Below are 14,490 nucleotides of genomic sequence, written 5' to 3'. Positions count from 1 at the left end.
CAGCATAGTCCATGGAGGCTGACTGGGGGTGACACTGATGCACTCCATCACACTGGGTGCAGTACAGATCCTCTGCTCTCTTCTTCAGGCTTCAGTCATAGCAGGGGGAGGGGAGACAAGAGGAGAGGGGCCACACAGAGGAAGATGAGAGATGAGGTGCCACGCAGAGGGGAGACGAGAGGAGAGGGGCCACGCAGAGGAAGATGAGAGGTGAGGGGCCACGCAGAGGAAGATGAGAGGAGAGGGGCCACGTAGAGGAAGATGAGAGGAGCCACGCAGGGGGGAGACAAGAGGTGAGGGGCCACGCAGAGGGGAGACGAGAGGAGAGGGGCCACGCAGAGGAAGATGAGAGGAGCCACGCAGGGGGGAGACAAGAGGAGAGGGGCCACGCAGAGGGGAGACGAGAGGAGAGGGGCCACGCAGAGGGGAGACGAGAGGAGAGGGGCCACGCAGAGGGGAGACGAGAGGAGAGGGGCCACGCAGAGGAAGATAAGAGGCGCCACGCAGGGGGGAGACAAGAGGTGAGGTGCCACGCAGAGGAAGATGAGAGGAGAGGGGGCACGTAGAGGAAGATGAAAGGGGCCACACAGAGGAAGGCTCTCTAGATCTTTTAGGACTTTGTGAATAGACCTGACAGGACGCGCTAATACATTGTGTACGATGTCATTTACAGTAAATTTCATATTTTGGGGCATTTATTTTTGGATCTTAAAGTGGAGTATTCTGCTCAAATCGACATATATATAATATATATTTATTCTGCGTCCAGAGCCATTATAGACACAGGGTCCCGCGCCCTCACAGCTGCAGCCGGACGTCCATACCTTCAGGGGTCGCACACTGCACACATGGCATCTAGTGACGACTGACAAATATACAGTCACTGTGAGGATATATCCTGTCATCAGGAAGGGTGAACGGCCATGAGAAGCCATGTTGTCAGCAGAGTCCCGAACCCCACAGCAGTGCCGCACCTTCATGGTGAGCTGTGAGGTGGCAGATGCTGACCAGACACAGCATGAGCTCAGTTGTAGGGTCCTGTCCCAGCTCTTCTTTATCTGGTGGTGATGGGCACTATGACCGGCATTGTGCTCATTGTACAGGAACATGAAATATTTCTGACTCTTAGAGCCCGATAAGCAGCAGCAGCTCCTGACGCCTCGGCCTGTGCGGCGCTGGAGAGAAGCAGCAGCAGCTCCTGACGCCTCGGCCTGTGCGGCGCTGGAGAGAAGCGGCAGCAGCTCCTGACGCCTCGGCCTGTGCGGCGCTGGAGAGAAGCAGCAGCTCCTGACGCCTCGGCCTGTGCGGCGCTGGAGAGAAGCGGCAGCAGCTCCTGACGCCTCGGCCTGTGCGGCGCTGGAGAGAAGCAACAACAGCTCCTGACGCCTCGGCCTGTGCGGCGCTGGAGAGAAGCGGCAGCTCCTGACGCCTCGGCCTGTGCGGCGCTGGAGAGAAGCGGCAGCTCCTGACGCCTCGGCCTGTGCGGCGCTGGAGAGAAGCAGCAGCTCCTGACGCCTCGGCCTGTGCGACGCTGGAGAGAAGCAGCAGCAGCTCCTGACGCCTCAGCCTGTGCAGCGCTGGAGAGAAGCAGAAGCCACTACTGACGCCTCAGCCTGTGCAGCGCGGGAGAGAAGCAGAAGCCACTACTGACGCTTCAGGCTGTGCAGCGCTGGAGAGAAGCAGCAGCCACTACTGATGCTTCGGCCTGTGCGGCGCGGGAGAGAAGCAGAAGCCACTACTGACGCTTCAGCCTATGCAGCGCGGGAGAGAAGCAGAAGCCACTACTGACGCCTCAGCCTGTGCAGCGCGGGAGAGAAGCAGAAGCCACTACTGACGCTTCAGGCTGTGCGGCGCTGGAGAGAAGCAGCAGCCACTACTGATGCTTCGGCCTGTGCGGCGCGGGAGAGAAGCAGAAGCCACTACTGACGCTTCAGCCTATGCAGCGCGGGAGAGAAGCAGAAGCCACTACTGACGCTTCAGGCTGTGCGGCGCTGGAGAGAAGCACCAGCAGCTCCTGACGCCTCGGCCTATGCAGCGCTGGAGAGAAGCAGAAGCCACTACTGACGCCTCAGCCTGTGCAGCGCGGGAGAGAAGCAGCAGCCACTACTGACGCCTCAGCCTGTGCAGCGCTGGAGAGAAGCAGAAGCCACTACTGACGCTTCAGCCTGTGCAGCGCGGGAGAGAAGCAGCAGCCACTACTGACGCCTCAGCCTGTGCAGCGCGGGAGAGAAGCAGCAGCCACTACTGACGCCTCAGCCTATGCAGCGCTGGAGAGAAGCAGAAGCCACTACTGACGCCTCAGCCTGTGCAGCGCTGGAGAGAAGCAGAAGCCACTACTGACGCCTCAGCCTGTGCAGCGCGGGAGAGAAGCAGCAGCCACTACTGATGCTTCGGCCTGTGCGGCGCGGGAGAGAAGCAGCAGCCACTACTGACGCTTTGGCCTGTGCGGCGCTGGAGAGAAGCAGCGACAGCTCCTGACGCCTCGGCCTGTGCGGTGCTGGAGAGAAGCAGCAGCAGCCACTACTGACGCTTCGGCCTGTGCGGCGCTGAAGAGAAGCAGCAGCAGCTCCTGACGCCTTGGCCTGTGCGGTGCTGGAGAGAAGAAGCAGCAGCTCCTGACGCCTTGGCCTGTGCGGCGCTGAAGAGAAGCAGCAGCAGCTCCTGACGCCTCGGCCTGTGCGGCGCTGGAGAAAATGCAGCAGCTCCTGACGCCTCGGCCTGTGCGACGCTGGAGAGAAGCGGCAGCAGCTCCTGACGCCTCGGCCTGTGCGACGCTGGAGAGAAGCGGCAACAGCTCCTGACGCCTCGGCCTGTGCGACGCTGGAGAGAAGCGGCAGCCCCTGACGCCTCGGCCTGTGCAGCGCTGGAGAGAAGCGGCAGCCCCTGACGCCTCGGCCTGTGCGGCGCTGGAGAGAAGCAGCAGCCACTACTGACGCTTCGGCCTGTGCGGCGCTGGAGAGAGGCGGCAGCAGCTCCTGACGCCTCGGCCTGTGCGACGCTGGAGAGAAGCAGCAGCAGCTCCTGACGCCTCAGCCTGTGCAGCGCTGGAGAGAAGCAGAAGCCACTACTGACGCTTCGGGCTGTGCAGCGCTGGAGAGAGGCGGCAGCAGCTCCTGAAGCCTCGGCCTGTGCGGCGCTGGAGAGAAGCAGCAGCAGCTCCTGACGCCTCAGCCTGTGCAGCGCTGGAGAGAAGCAGCAGCTCCTGACTCCGCGGCCTGTGCGGCGCTGGAGAGAAGCAGCAGCAGCTCCTGACGCCTCAGCCTGTGCAGCGCTGGAGAGAAGCAGAAGCCACTACTAACGCCTCAGCCTGTGCAGCGCGGGAGAGAAGCAGAAGCCACTACTGACGCCTCGGCCTGTGCGGCGCTGGAGAGAAGCGGCAGCAGCTCCTGACGCCTCGGCCTGTGCGGCGCTGGAGAGAAGCGGCAGCAGCTCCTGACGCCTCGGCCTGTGCGGCGCTGGAGAGAAGCAGCAGCTCCTGACGCCTCGGCCTGTGCGGCGCTGGAGAGAAGCGGCAGCAGCTCCTGACGCCTCGGCCTGTGCAGCGCTGGAGAGAAGCACCAGCAGCTCCTGACGCCTCAGCCTATGCAGCGCTGGAGAGAAGCAGAAGCCACTACTGACGCCTCAGCCTGTGCAGCGCGGGAGAGAAGCAGCAGCCACTACTGACGCTTCAGCCAGTGCAACGCGGGAGAGAAGCAGCAGCCACTACTGACGCTTCGGCCTGTGCGGCGCGGGAGAGAAGCAGCAGCCACTACTGACGCTTCGGCCTGTGCGGCGCTGGAGAGAAGCAGCGACAGCTCCTGACGCCTCGGCCTGTGCGGTGCTGGAGAGAAGCAGCAGCAGCCACTACTGACGCTTCGGCCTGTGCGGCGCTGAAGAGAAGCAGCAGCAGCTCCTGACGCCTTGGCCTGTGCGGTGCTGGAGAGAAGCAGCAGCAGCCACTACTGACGCTTCGGCCTGTGCGGCGCTGGAGAGAAGTGTGCAGCTTTCAGTGCAGTCTATATACAGATGTCCATGTTCATGGAAGGCACAGCCGGGTCAGCAGATCCCTTGCCTGATGGGAGGCCAGAACCACAATCCTCCCTCTGATAAGACAAAGTGAGAAATCTAGAATCCCCACGCCCCTCATCAGTCATCAGTCTCTGCTCCATCGTCACTCATCGATTCAGAGTCCACGTCCACGTCACGCTCTGCGGCCGCACGCTTCACTCCTCGCTGCCGGGACAGGCAGACGGCAAAACGCATGTTGTACCGATTCCAATCACACCTAAAAGGAAACAGAAGAAGTTGAAGTCATTACTGTAAGCAGAGGCGCCTGACTCCTCCAGGACCGGCCAATTACCCCCCCTTCACTAAGATCCATGACTCCGGTCGTCTGCGCGGTGCGAGGACACGGCCATTGGAGGAAGTTGTAGTTCTACCACACAATGTGCAGCAGTAGCACAATGTAGAGGCAAAAGGGTCAATCCGGCAATGTGGTGCCAGCGGGCCGGTATTGTGATTTGTTTATAGTGTTCATTAGGCAGGAAAAATGACAAAGCAATAGGATTCTGCCTGGAAAAGAAGGGGGACCGGGCAGGCGGACAGACAGTCCCCTCCAAGAGAAGAGGAGGAAGGGGACCGGGTGTACAAACCGTCCCCTCCAAGAAAGGAGGAGGAAGGGGACCGGGCGTACAAGAGAATAGGAGGAAGGAGACCGGGCGTACAAGAGAATAGGAGGAAGGGGACCGGGCGTGCAAGAGAAGAGGAGGAAGGGGACCGGGCGTGCAAGAGAAGAGGAGGAAGGGGACCGGGCGTGCAAGAGAAGAGGAGGAAGGGGACCGGGCGTGCAAGAGAAGAGGAGGAAGGGGATGGAGCATACAGACTGTCCCCTCCAAGAAAGGAGGAGGAAGGGAACCGGGACTACAGACCATCCTCTCCAAGAGAAGGTAGTGGACCAGGCCTACAGACCATGCCCTTTAAGAAAAGAGGAGGAGGAAGGGGACCGGGCGCACAAACTATCCCCTCGTAGAGAAAAGGAGGAAGGGGATAGAGGGCAGTGGGGAGACACGACAGACATGGCAGGCTGTAGAGAGGTCTTGTACTTACAGCTTTGCGATGTCGGAGCAGTGGGCCTGGATACTCTTCTGCAGGGAGTGAATGGCCGGCATCAGAGACACAGATCTGTGGACAGGATCAATATTCATGTAACTAGTTTCTGCATTTACAGGGTCAGATATTTAGGCACATGAGGGATAATTACCGATTCTTCAGCTTCTGGCCGTGCTGCATCAACAACTCATGAGCCCAGATGAGGTAGAACTGCAGGTGGCGGGAACGCTCGATCTGTGCCGCCAGGAAGACCAGCAGCCGCTCCACGTACAGCTCCGGAAGGGAGGAGCAGACGACCTTAACTATGAGATATAAGCCAGACCACGATTACAGGGAGCCGCTACCTATGACATGGACAGATCTACAGACAGAACGCCTGACACATGGCGGCCGCCATCATTATAGCACTCACTGTCTGTGTGGGGCACACTCTCCAGAGCCTCCCCGAGAAGACGCTCTTCATTGAGCCTCATGGCCATAACAAGGGCGCGAGTCCACTCGCCTTTCCGCAGTGTCCGATGTACACTCCCGGCTGTGACCTCTTCATCCAACTGGAAAGGATCAAACACCGAACTGGAGTCCAGGGAGTAAACGAGGAGCCCCTCTGTGGAGGTGGCGGCCCAACTCCGCCCTGAGATCAGACAGACGGTATAATTCCAGGATTGCAGACACAGTCAGCCCCTGAGCCTCACCGGCCGGCACCTCAAAGTCATTACTCACCAGTCGGAGAGAAGCGCAATGACGTCACACGGATTTCAGGCTTGAAATGCCTGGAGCTCATGTCCCCTGAAAAAAATCCATCAGTAAATCTCCCAATGAAGGAACTTCGGTGCCGAGAACGGCTGCGGCCATCTACAGACCGGATTACCTTTACGGACTCCTGGAAGACTCAAAGTGACTCCATCCTCGCTGCCGGCTCCCTCATCAACCAAAGCAAGACTCCCAAACTCCGTCATCTTTCGGCGGTCCAGAAACTCCTAACAAAGAAGGAAAACGGTTAAAGGAGGAGAAAAAAAAAAAAAAAAAAAAGACAGACAGGGAAGGAAGAAGGAGAGCTTAAAGCAGAGGACAAACGAGCAAGGAAGAAGAGAAAGACAAGTGTGTGGGGAGGCGAGCGAGGAAAAAGAAGGAGACGAGAGTGGGGGAAGAGAGAAGGAGACCAGTGCGGGTGGAGAGCGAGTGAGGATAAAGGATGAGTATGGGGGAAGAGCGAGAGAGGGAGACGAATGTGAGGAAAGAGCGAGCAAGGAAAAAGAGAAGGAGGCGAGAGCGAGGGGGAAGAGAGCGGGGAAGAGCGAGAGAGGAAGGAAAAGAGAAGGAGACGAGACCAGGGGAAGAACAACCAAGGAAAAAGAAGAAGAGCGGGGGAAGAGAAGGAGACAAGTGGGGTGAGAGCAAGAGAGGAAAAAGAAGGAAAAGAGCAGGGGAACAACGAGCGATGAAGAAGGAGAAGAGAACTGGGGAAGAAAGAGGAAAAAGAAGGAGACAAGTGCGGGGGAAGAGCGAGCAAGGAAAAAGAAGGAGACACCAGAGGGGGAAGAGCAAGAGAGGAAAAAGAAGGAGACGAGATGAGAGCGGGGATAAAACGAGCGAGGAAAAAGAAGAGAATGGGGGAAGAGTGAGAAAAGAAAAAGGAGAAGAGAGAGGGGGAAGCAAAAGAGAAGGAGATGAGTGCGGGGGGAGAATGAGCAAGTAAAAAGAGGATACAAGAGTGGGGGAAAAGCGAAAGAAGAATGCAGGGGGAAGAGTGAGCGACAAAAAGAGAAGGAGACGAGAGGGGGGGGGTAGAGCGAGAGAGGGAGGAAAAGAGAAGGAGACTAGAGCAGGGGGGACAGCGAGCGAGGAAAAAGAAGGAGAAAGGAGACGAGAGCAGGGGCATAGCGAGCGAAAAAAAAAAAAGAAGGAGACAAGTCCGAGGGGAGAGAGAGAGGAAAGGGGAAAAGAGAAGGTGATGAGAGCGGGGGAAGAGCGAAACAGACAGACGCAGAAATTGAGAAAAAGACAGAGGTGAAGACGGGATTGTAAGAGTGGTAACCGCGGGGGAGGTTTTCTCGCTTCTCATATTAACCCCTCGGTCTCTTCTGTTTCTCACCTCCATGGCATCTAGAGAATGGTTACAGGAGATCTCAAACTTCTTGGCAAGCAGCTGCTCTCTGACGTGATAAATACACACAAAGCGCGAGGCGCCGCCAGCGAGGAGAGCGTGACCGTCCGCTGAGTAACACAGGGTGGTGAAGGCCCTGAGAAGCAAACACAGATGAGATGGGGCACAAGGTGCGCGGCTGGCATGAGGCTGGCGGGGAACGCTACCAGTGGGAGCGCTCAGTCACTCACTTTCCCTTCGAGGAGTGCTTGGCCGTAATCTTATCGGTCTCTTTGCGTCCCAGCTGGAGGTCGTGTCTCCCCTCAATGGATCCCGTCTGAACCCCCTTCTCTGGGTCCCACATGGTGATCTGCCCATCTAGAGAGGTCACTGCTATTTCCCCACCATCTGGACGGAACGAGACCACCAGCGCTGAACAACAGACAATATGTGTGGTCATAAATGTGAGCCGGGTATGGAGGTGTCACCACACAACCCCCGACAGCCGCCAATCATCTCCTCACCCTCCGCGGTCAGATTCAGGGTCTCCGTCGTCTTCCAGCTGTCCGTCATATCCCACAGTCTGACCGTCCGGTCCCAGGAGGCGGTGGCCAGAACAGACTTCCAAGGGTTAAAAGCCACACTGCTGATCGGTCCCTCATGTCCGGCCAAAACCTAATGATGAGAAATGCAGTAAGTGCTGAGCACAGACCATGGAAACGTCAGCGGCACCGGACAGCACCCAGAAACCCGCAGACGTCTGGTTGAGTAGAACTGCTGCCGCCATGAGCCTGATAGCAGGTCTGAGCCGTGGATCATGATGGTGGGGGAATGGCTGGGATTCTCTGGATGTGTGGTGCACGGTCTGTAGTAGGGGAGTTGTATATGACATGGTGGCACTCACGTCCAGAAGTCTCCCGGTCTGCATGCTCCACACATAGATCTCGTACGAGTCCTGAGCGCCAGCGCACACGATGTCTCCGCTGCCGTCCACTGCCAGGCAGGAGAACTGGGAAGGCCGAGGAGACGTGAAGGTTCGGAAGTTACGGTACCTAGAATGAGAGTGATGGATGAGCCCGAATATCGCCCACATGGGCAGCAGCTGTCATATAGTACCCACCTCAACAAGCTGTATGCCCTGACTGTGCCGTCCAGGGAGGCGCTGAGCACCGCCTGCCCGTTAGCGGTGATGCTGACCGCCGTGACACTGCTGGTGTGGTCTGTGAATGTCACGAAGCAGAAGCCACTGCTGGTGTCCCAGACTTTCACCTGTGGAGCAACCAGGAGATCAGCGGGAGCCTGACAGAAGGAGAAAGATGGGTGACCCCAACCCAGACCCCGCATACCTTGCCGTCATCTCCTCCGGTGACCAGGTGCTGCCCGTCTGGGGAGTAACACAGCGCCACCATGTTGTTGAAGTGTCCCTGCTGCTTCAGGACGTACGATTCGCTCTGCCATTCCCACACCAGCAACTGCCCCAGACCTGCAGGACAGAGCCGCTGTTACCCCGCAGGAGCCACGCAGGCAGGTGGGAGGAGGGAGCTAAGAGGTGGTAGAGGCACGGGCCCCATGCCAGAGGAGGGAGGGGTGAGAGCTATGGGGTGGTGGCGGCACGGGCGCTGTGTCGGAGGAGGGGGGTGGCGGCACAGGCGACGTGCCGGGAGGGAGGGGACGAGAGCTACGGGGTAGTGGAGGCACAGGCGCTGTGCAGGAGGAGGGGGTGGGGTGGGGTGGGAGAGAAGGCTACGGGGTGGTGGAGGCACAGACGCCGTTGCAGAGGAGGGAGGGGACGAGAGCTACAGGATGGTGGAGGCACGGGCTCTGCGCCAGAGGAGGGGTGGGGTGGAAGAGAAGGCTACGGGGTGGTGGAGGCACGGGCGCCGTGTTGGAGGGAGAGCAAGCTCTACCTACCACTGCTGCCAAACGAGATCCAGTCTCCGGTGCGGTTTATACAGATGGAGGAGATGCTCTGATCTGAAATACTAGAGGAGACACGGCGTCACCACATGTGGGGGACATGACAGCCAACATGGCAGCACCTCACTGCCAAAGGGGCGGTCACCTGAGGGAGTGGATGAGACTCAGCTCCGGCAGCTCATGGATGTGGAAGGCTCCGGAGGAGAAACCGGTCACCAGGATATTCAGCTTCTTGTGGAAGGCGGCGGCCGTCAGCGAGGTGAAGTCTCCCTCCTTATTGAAGAAATGTCTGAAGACAAAACAGGGTGTAAATGCCAGGAACCGCCCACAGTGCCGGCCACACCCACCCATAGGCCACACCCAGCAGCTTCAGCTCCCGCCCCACAGGTCACAAGAGGCTATGACATTGGCCGAGCCAGAAGCAGGACACACGACAGTGACATCACCGGCGGGGCGCGCAGACTTACTTGCCGATTCTCTTGTATTTCACCCTGCGGCTCTTCTCCTCTGCGGTGGGGTTGGCGGACCCCCGGATTTCCTCCCCTCGCTCCTCACCCTGCTCTTCTGGTTGGGTCTCCTTCCTGGGCTGTCTGGGCAGGAGCTGGGTGAGCTCAGTATCACACTCCCATGTGCAGAGCGTGGCATCCGCACTGATGGTATACAGCTGCAGGGAGAAGACGGACAGTGAGTGAGAGCAGAGCACGGCGTCCGCTGCATACACCTCATCAGCACTACTCACATCCAGGCTGCCCTCCTGGAAGAAGCAGGCCACGATAGCGTCCTTGTGGCCTCCGAGACTGTAGTAGATGAGATTCTGCCACCGCTCTGCTCCGAACACCCAAGTGGTCATATCCTTACTGCCAACTGCAAAGCACCTGAGAAAGAAGAGCCACCATCAGAGGCAGCCAGGGAGGGGTCCCCACTCCGTCCTCAGAGGCAGCCGGGGAACCCCACCGTCCTCAGCACACTGGGCTCCAGAGCACAGAGATGTCACCCAGCCCCACCCCCGCACCTGGCGTCGTCCGTCCAGTCGATGCATGTCGTCTCATCATAAGGACCGTAGAACGACTTATCCAAGACAAAAGCGTTGAAGTCGCGCCTCTTCCCCGGAGCGTGGTACAGGAGCGCCACCGAGCCCTTACACACCACGAACCTCCTGCAGAACACAGCATGGCGGAGGGTGAGATTGCAGCAGAACAGGGCGCACCACCCCCTCCCGACATGCAGAGCACTCACCTGCCGTCCGGGGAGAAGCTGACAGCGCGGACCGGCTGCTGGAAGTGGAAGTGATTGAGGACGGACTTAGTGACAAGACTGATGAGAAGCGCGGACCCCTCTGTGGAGAGAGCAAACGTCACATTGTGCCACCCCCCACCCCAACATCAGCCAAGACCCCACCGCACCTTCATCCACCAGGATCCCCAGAGAGCCATCCGGGGACAGAGCCACACAAGTGATGTTACACCGCGTCGCCGCTGGCAGGGTCTCTGCATGATTACTGGTGAGAAGAGAAGACAGCAGGGTGATCAGCAGCATCAACTCATCATGTCTGCCCGGAGCGCAGGACCCCCAGGCGTCGCACAGCAGAGGCGGAGAGCCGACCCCGGGACGTCGCACAGCAGAGGCGGAGAGCCGACCCCGGGACGTCGCACAGCAGAGGCGGAGAGCCGACCCCCGGACGTCGCACAGCAGAGGCGGCGAGCCGACCCCCGGACGCCGCACAGCAGAGGCGGCGAGCCGACCCCCGGACGCCGCACAGCAGAGGCGGCGAGCCGACCCCCGGACGCCGCACAGCAGAGGCGGCGAGCCGACCCCCGGACGCCGCACAGCAGAGGCGGCGAGCCGACCCCCGGACGCCGCACAGCAGAGGCGGCGAGCCGACCCCCGGACGCCGCACAGCAGAGGCGGCGAGCCGACCCCCGGACGCCGCACAGCAGAGGCGGCGAGCCGACCCCCCGGACGCCGCACAGCAGAGGCGGCGAGCCGACCCCCGGACGCCGCACAGCAGAGGCGGCGAGCCGACCCCCGGACGCCGCACAGCAGAGGCGGCGAGCCGACCCCCGGACGCCGCACAGCAGAGGCGGCGAGCCGACCCCCAGACGCCGCACAGCAGAGGCGGCGAGCCGACCCCCAGACGCCGCACAGCAGAGGCGGCGAGCCGACCCCCAGACGCCGCACAGCAGAGGCGGCGAGCCGACCCCCAGACGCCGCACAGCAGAGGCGGCGAGCCGACCCCCAGACGCCGCACAGCAGAGGCGGCGAGCCGACCCCCAGACGCCGCACAGCAGAGGCGGCGAGCCGACCCCCAGACGCCGCACAGCAGAGGCGGCGAGCCGACCCCCAGACGCCGCACAGCAGAGGCGGCGAGCCGACCCCCAGACGCCGCACAGCAGAGGCGGCGAGCCGACCCCCAGACCGGCGAGCCGACCCCCAGACGTCGCACAGCAGAGGCGGCGAGCCGACCCCCAGACCGGCGAGCCGTCGCACAGCAGAGGCGGCGAGCCAACCCCCAGACGCCGCACAGCAGAGGCGGAGAGCCGACCCCCAGACCGGAGAGCCGACCCCCAGACCGGCGAGCCGTCGCACAGCAGAGGCGGCGAGCCGACCCCCAGACGCCGCACAGCAGAGGCGGCGAGCCGACCCCCAGACGCCGCACAGCAGAGGCGGCGAGCCGACCCCCAGACGCCGCACAGCAGAGGCGGCGAGCCGACCCCCAGACGCCGCACAGCAGAGGCGGCGAGCCGACCCCCAGACGCCGCACAGCAGAGGCGGCGAGCCGACCCCCAGACCGGCGAGCCAAGCCCCAGACGTCGCACAGCAGAGGCGGCGAGCCGACCCCCAGACCGGCGAGCCGTCGCACAGCAGAGGCGGCGAGCCAACCCCCAGACGCCGCACAGCAGAGGCGGAGAGCCGACCCCCAGACCGGAGAGCCGACCCCCAGACCGGCGAGCCGTCGCACAGCAGAGGCGGCGAGCCAACCCCCAGACGCCGCACAGCAGAGGCGGAGAGCCGACCCCCAGACCGGAGAGCCGACCCCCAGACCGGAGAGCCGACCCCCAGACCGGAGAGCCGACCCCCAGACCGGAGAGCCGACCCCCAGACCGGAGAGCCGACCCCCAGACGTCGCACAGCAGAGGCGGCGAGCCGACCCCCAGACCGGCGAGCCGTCGCACAGCAGAGGCGGCGAGCCGACCCCCAGACGTCGCACAGCAGAGGCGGAGAGCCGACCCCCAGACCGGCGAGCCGACCCCCAGACGTCGCACAGCAGAGGCGGAGAGCCGACCCCCAGACGCCGCACAGCAGAGGCGGAGAGCCGACCCCCAGACCGGCGGCGAGCCGTCGCACAGCAGAGGCGGCGAGCCGACCCCCAGACGCCGCACAGCAGAGGCGGGCGAGCCGACCCCCAGACGTCGCACAGCAGAGGCGGGCGAGCCGACCCCCAGACGCCGCACAGCAGAGGCGGAGAGCCGACCCCCAGACGCCGCACAGCAGAGGCGGAGAGCCGACCCCCAGACGCCGCACAGCAGAGGCGGAGAGCCGACCCCCAGACGCCGCACAGCAGAGGCGGAGAGCCGACCCCCAGACGCCGCACAGCAGAGGCGGAGAGCCGACCCCCAGACGTCGCACAGCAGAGGCGGAGAGCCGACCCCCAGACGTCGCACAGCAGAGGCGGAGAGCCGACCCCCAGACGCCGCACAGCAGAGGCGGCGAGCCGACCCCCAGACGCCGCACAGCAGAGGCGGCGAGCCGACCCCCAGACGCCGCACAGCAGAGGCGGAGAGCCGACCCCCAGACGCCGCACAGCAGAGGCGGAGAGCCGACCCCCAGACGCCGCACAGCAGAGGCGGAGAGGCGACCCCCAGACGCCGCACAGCAGAGGCGGAGAGGCGACCCCCAGACGTCACATATCTATCCCCGCACATCACTCACTTCTTCAGGTGGAAGACGCTCAGCCGATTGCCCACAGGACTGAGCAGCGAGCTCCCGTCTGGGGTGAAGGTCAGATTCCCACGGCGGTAGAACGACCCCAGGAGGTTACTGAACTGGAAGACAAAGCATCACATGAGAGACGGCACACGGCACCTCCATCCCCGGGGGTCACGACGCTCGGCCCCTCTGCCCCCGGGATGCAGCGCACACTACAACCACCCAACTTGACTTTTTATTTTTTGTGGAAAAATTTATCACAATCACAGACAGATGATATTTTTTAACACATTGGAAACTACAAGTGATGGATGAACCTGGACTGTAAAAGTCCGGACCTGTGCGTGATACTAATATCCGTGCACTGACCCCCGGACCCAGAGTTCTCAGGGAACTATATGTAACTATCCAGATCCGGCCACTAGGGCAATAAAATAAATAAATCAATTTTTTTAAAAAAAAAACAAAAAGGGAAAAAAAGAAAATAGGAATAAAGCAGGAGCGTTATCGTTACAGTCTCCCGCGCGGCTGTCACACTGCTTCTGGGGCCGCTCATTACCCTCATACATATTTACTGTTTCCCCAGATCACCGCGAGTCCCAGAGTCTGTGATTGGTTGCTGACAGATCGCGCCCCCACCCTGGGTGACAGCGTCTGTGATTGGTTGGAATCACACACGCTGTCTGCGTCCATATACTGGTGTAAAAATAAAACAATTGACGTAGGGTCCCCCCTGTCTACCGATACCAGCTCTATTATAGCTATGAGTACAGGCTGCAGCCCCGTGCTTATTTTTGCTGGGTATCAAAATGGAAAAAAAAAATTAAACAATTTTAAAAACCAGCGTGCGGTCCCCCCCCCTTCAATTTTGATACCCAGCCATGATAAAGCCCAACTTTAGCTGGGGGCTGGTATTCTCAGGCTCGGGAGACCCATGCTTCTTGGGCTGCCCCCAGCCTAAGAAATAGCAGCCTGTAGCTGCCCAAAAATGCCACATCCACTAGATGCGACAATCCCAGCATTTTACCTGGCTCTTCCTGACTGCCCTGGTGCGGTGACAATCGGGGTAATGAGGGGTTAATAATCACACAGCTGCCATTAAGCCCAGAAATTAGTAATGGAATGTGTCTATGAGACCCCCATTACTAATCTGTAAGTGGAAAAAAAAAAAAAAACAACTAGAATACAACACCCCCCCCCCCCCAAAAAAACCCCAAACATTCTCTTTCTCCAATTTATTAACCTCAAACACCCAGATCCAAGATGACTGCTCGCTGCAACTTCAGGCAGAGACTGAGCCGCAGCGATCAGCGGTGACATCAGGTTATTTGCAGTCACAGCTGGGGGTTCCCACGGTCCTCTGCTTTTTTTTGTCAGGAGATGCCAATTTGGTGATAAAATTTATGCACCAAATCTGCATCTACTCTTGGCAAAAAAAACCCTACACAAAACACGTCATCTTGATGTGTTTTGGG

General features: G+C 60.5%; 1 protein-coding gene across 1 annotated transcript in view; it reads right to left on the bottom strand.

Annotated features, from left to right (window-relative positions):
* Window positions 1-677: 677 nt before the first annotated feature.
* Window positions 678-14,490, bottom strand: part of PWP2 (PWP2 small subunit processome component) — a 28,101-nt gene continuing 14,288 nt past the window's right edge. Inside the window, exons 2-21 of the mRNA XM_075334825.1 lie at window positions 13,019-13,131; window positions 10,492-10,586; window positions 10,325-10,424; window positions 10,101-10,244; window positions 9,828-9,963; window positions 9,556-9,752; window positions 9,234-9,377; window positions 9,083-9,153; window positions 8,518-8,654; window positions 8,292-8,440; window positions 8,076-8,223; window positions 7,696-7,846; window positions 7,423-7,603; window positions 7,181-7,328; window positions 5,957-6,065; window positions 5,809-5,874; window positions 5,501-5,719; window positions 5,240-5,390; window positions 5,086-5,160; window positions 678-4,264 (exon numbers count right to left, since the gene is read on the bottom strand). Coding sequence (XP_075190940.1) covers window positions 4,126-4,264; window positions 5,086-5,160; window positions 5,240-5,390; window positions 5,501-5,719; window positions 5,809-5,874; window positions 5,957-6,065; window positions 7,181-7,328; window positions 7,423-7,603; window positions 7,696-7,846; window positions 8,076-8,223; window positions 8,292-8,440; window positions 8,518-8,654; window positions 9,083-9,153; window positions 9,234-9,377; window positions 9,556-9,752; window positions 9,828-9,963; window positions 10,101-10,244; window positions 10,325-10,424; window positions 10,492-10,586; window positions 13,019-13,131 — 2,673 coding nt within the window. The 3' untranslated portion in view covers window positions 678-4,125. The remainder of the gene's footprint in view (window positions 4,265-5,085; window positions 5,161-5,239; window positions 5,391-5,500; window positions 5,720-5,808; window positions 5,875-5,956; window positions 6,066-7,180; window positions 7,329-7,422; window positions 7,604-7,695; window positions 7,847-8,075; window positions 8,224-8,291; window positions 8,441-8,517; window positions 8,655-9,082; window positions 9,154-9,233; window positions 9,378-9,555; window positions 9,753-9,827; window positions 9,964-10,100; window positions 10,245-10,324; window positions 10,425-10,491; window positions 10,587-13,018; window positions 13,132-14,490) is intronic.

The sequence above is a fragment of the Anomaloglossus baeobatrachus genome, chromosome 2 (assembly GCF_048569485.1).
Source record: "Anomaloglossus baeobatrachus isolate aAnoBae1 chromosome 2, aAnoBae1.hap1, whole genome shotgun sequence".
Classification (NCBI taxonomy): domain Eukaryota; kingdom Metazoa; phylum Chordata; class Amphibia; order Anura; family Aromobatidae; genus Anomaloglossus; species Anomaloglossus baeobatrachus.
The sequence above is the reverse complement of the archived record's forward strand: the minus strand, read 5'-3'. Positions and strand labels throughout refer to the sequence as shown.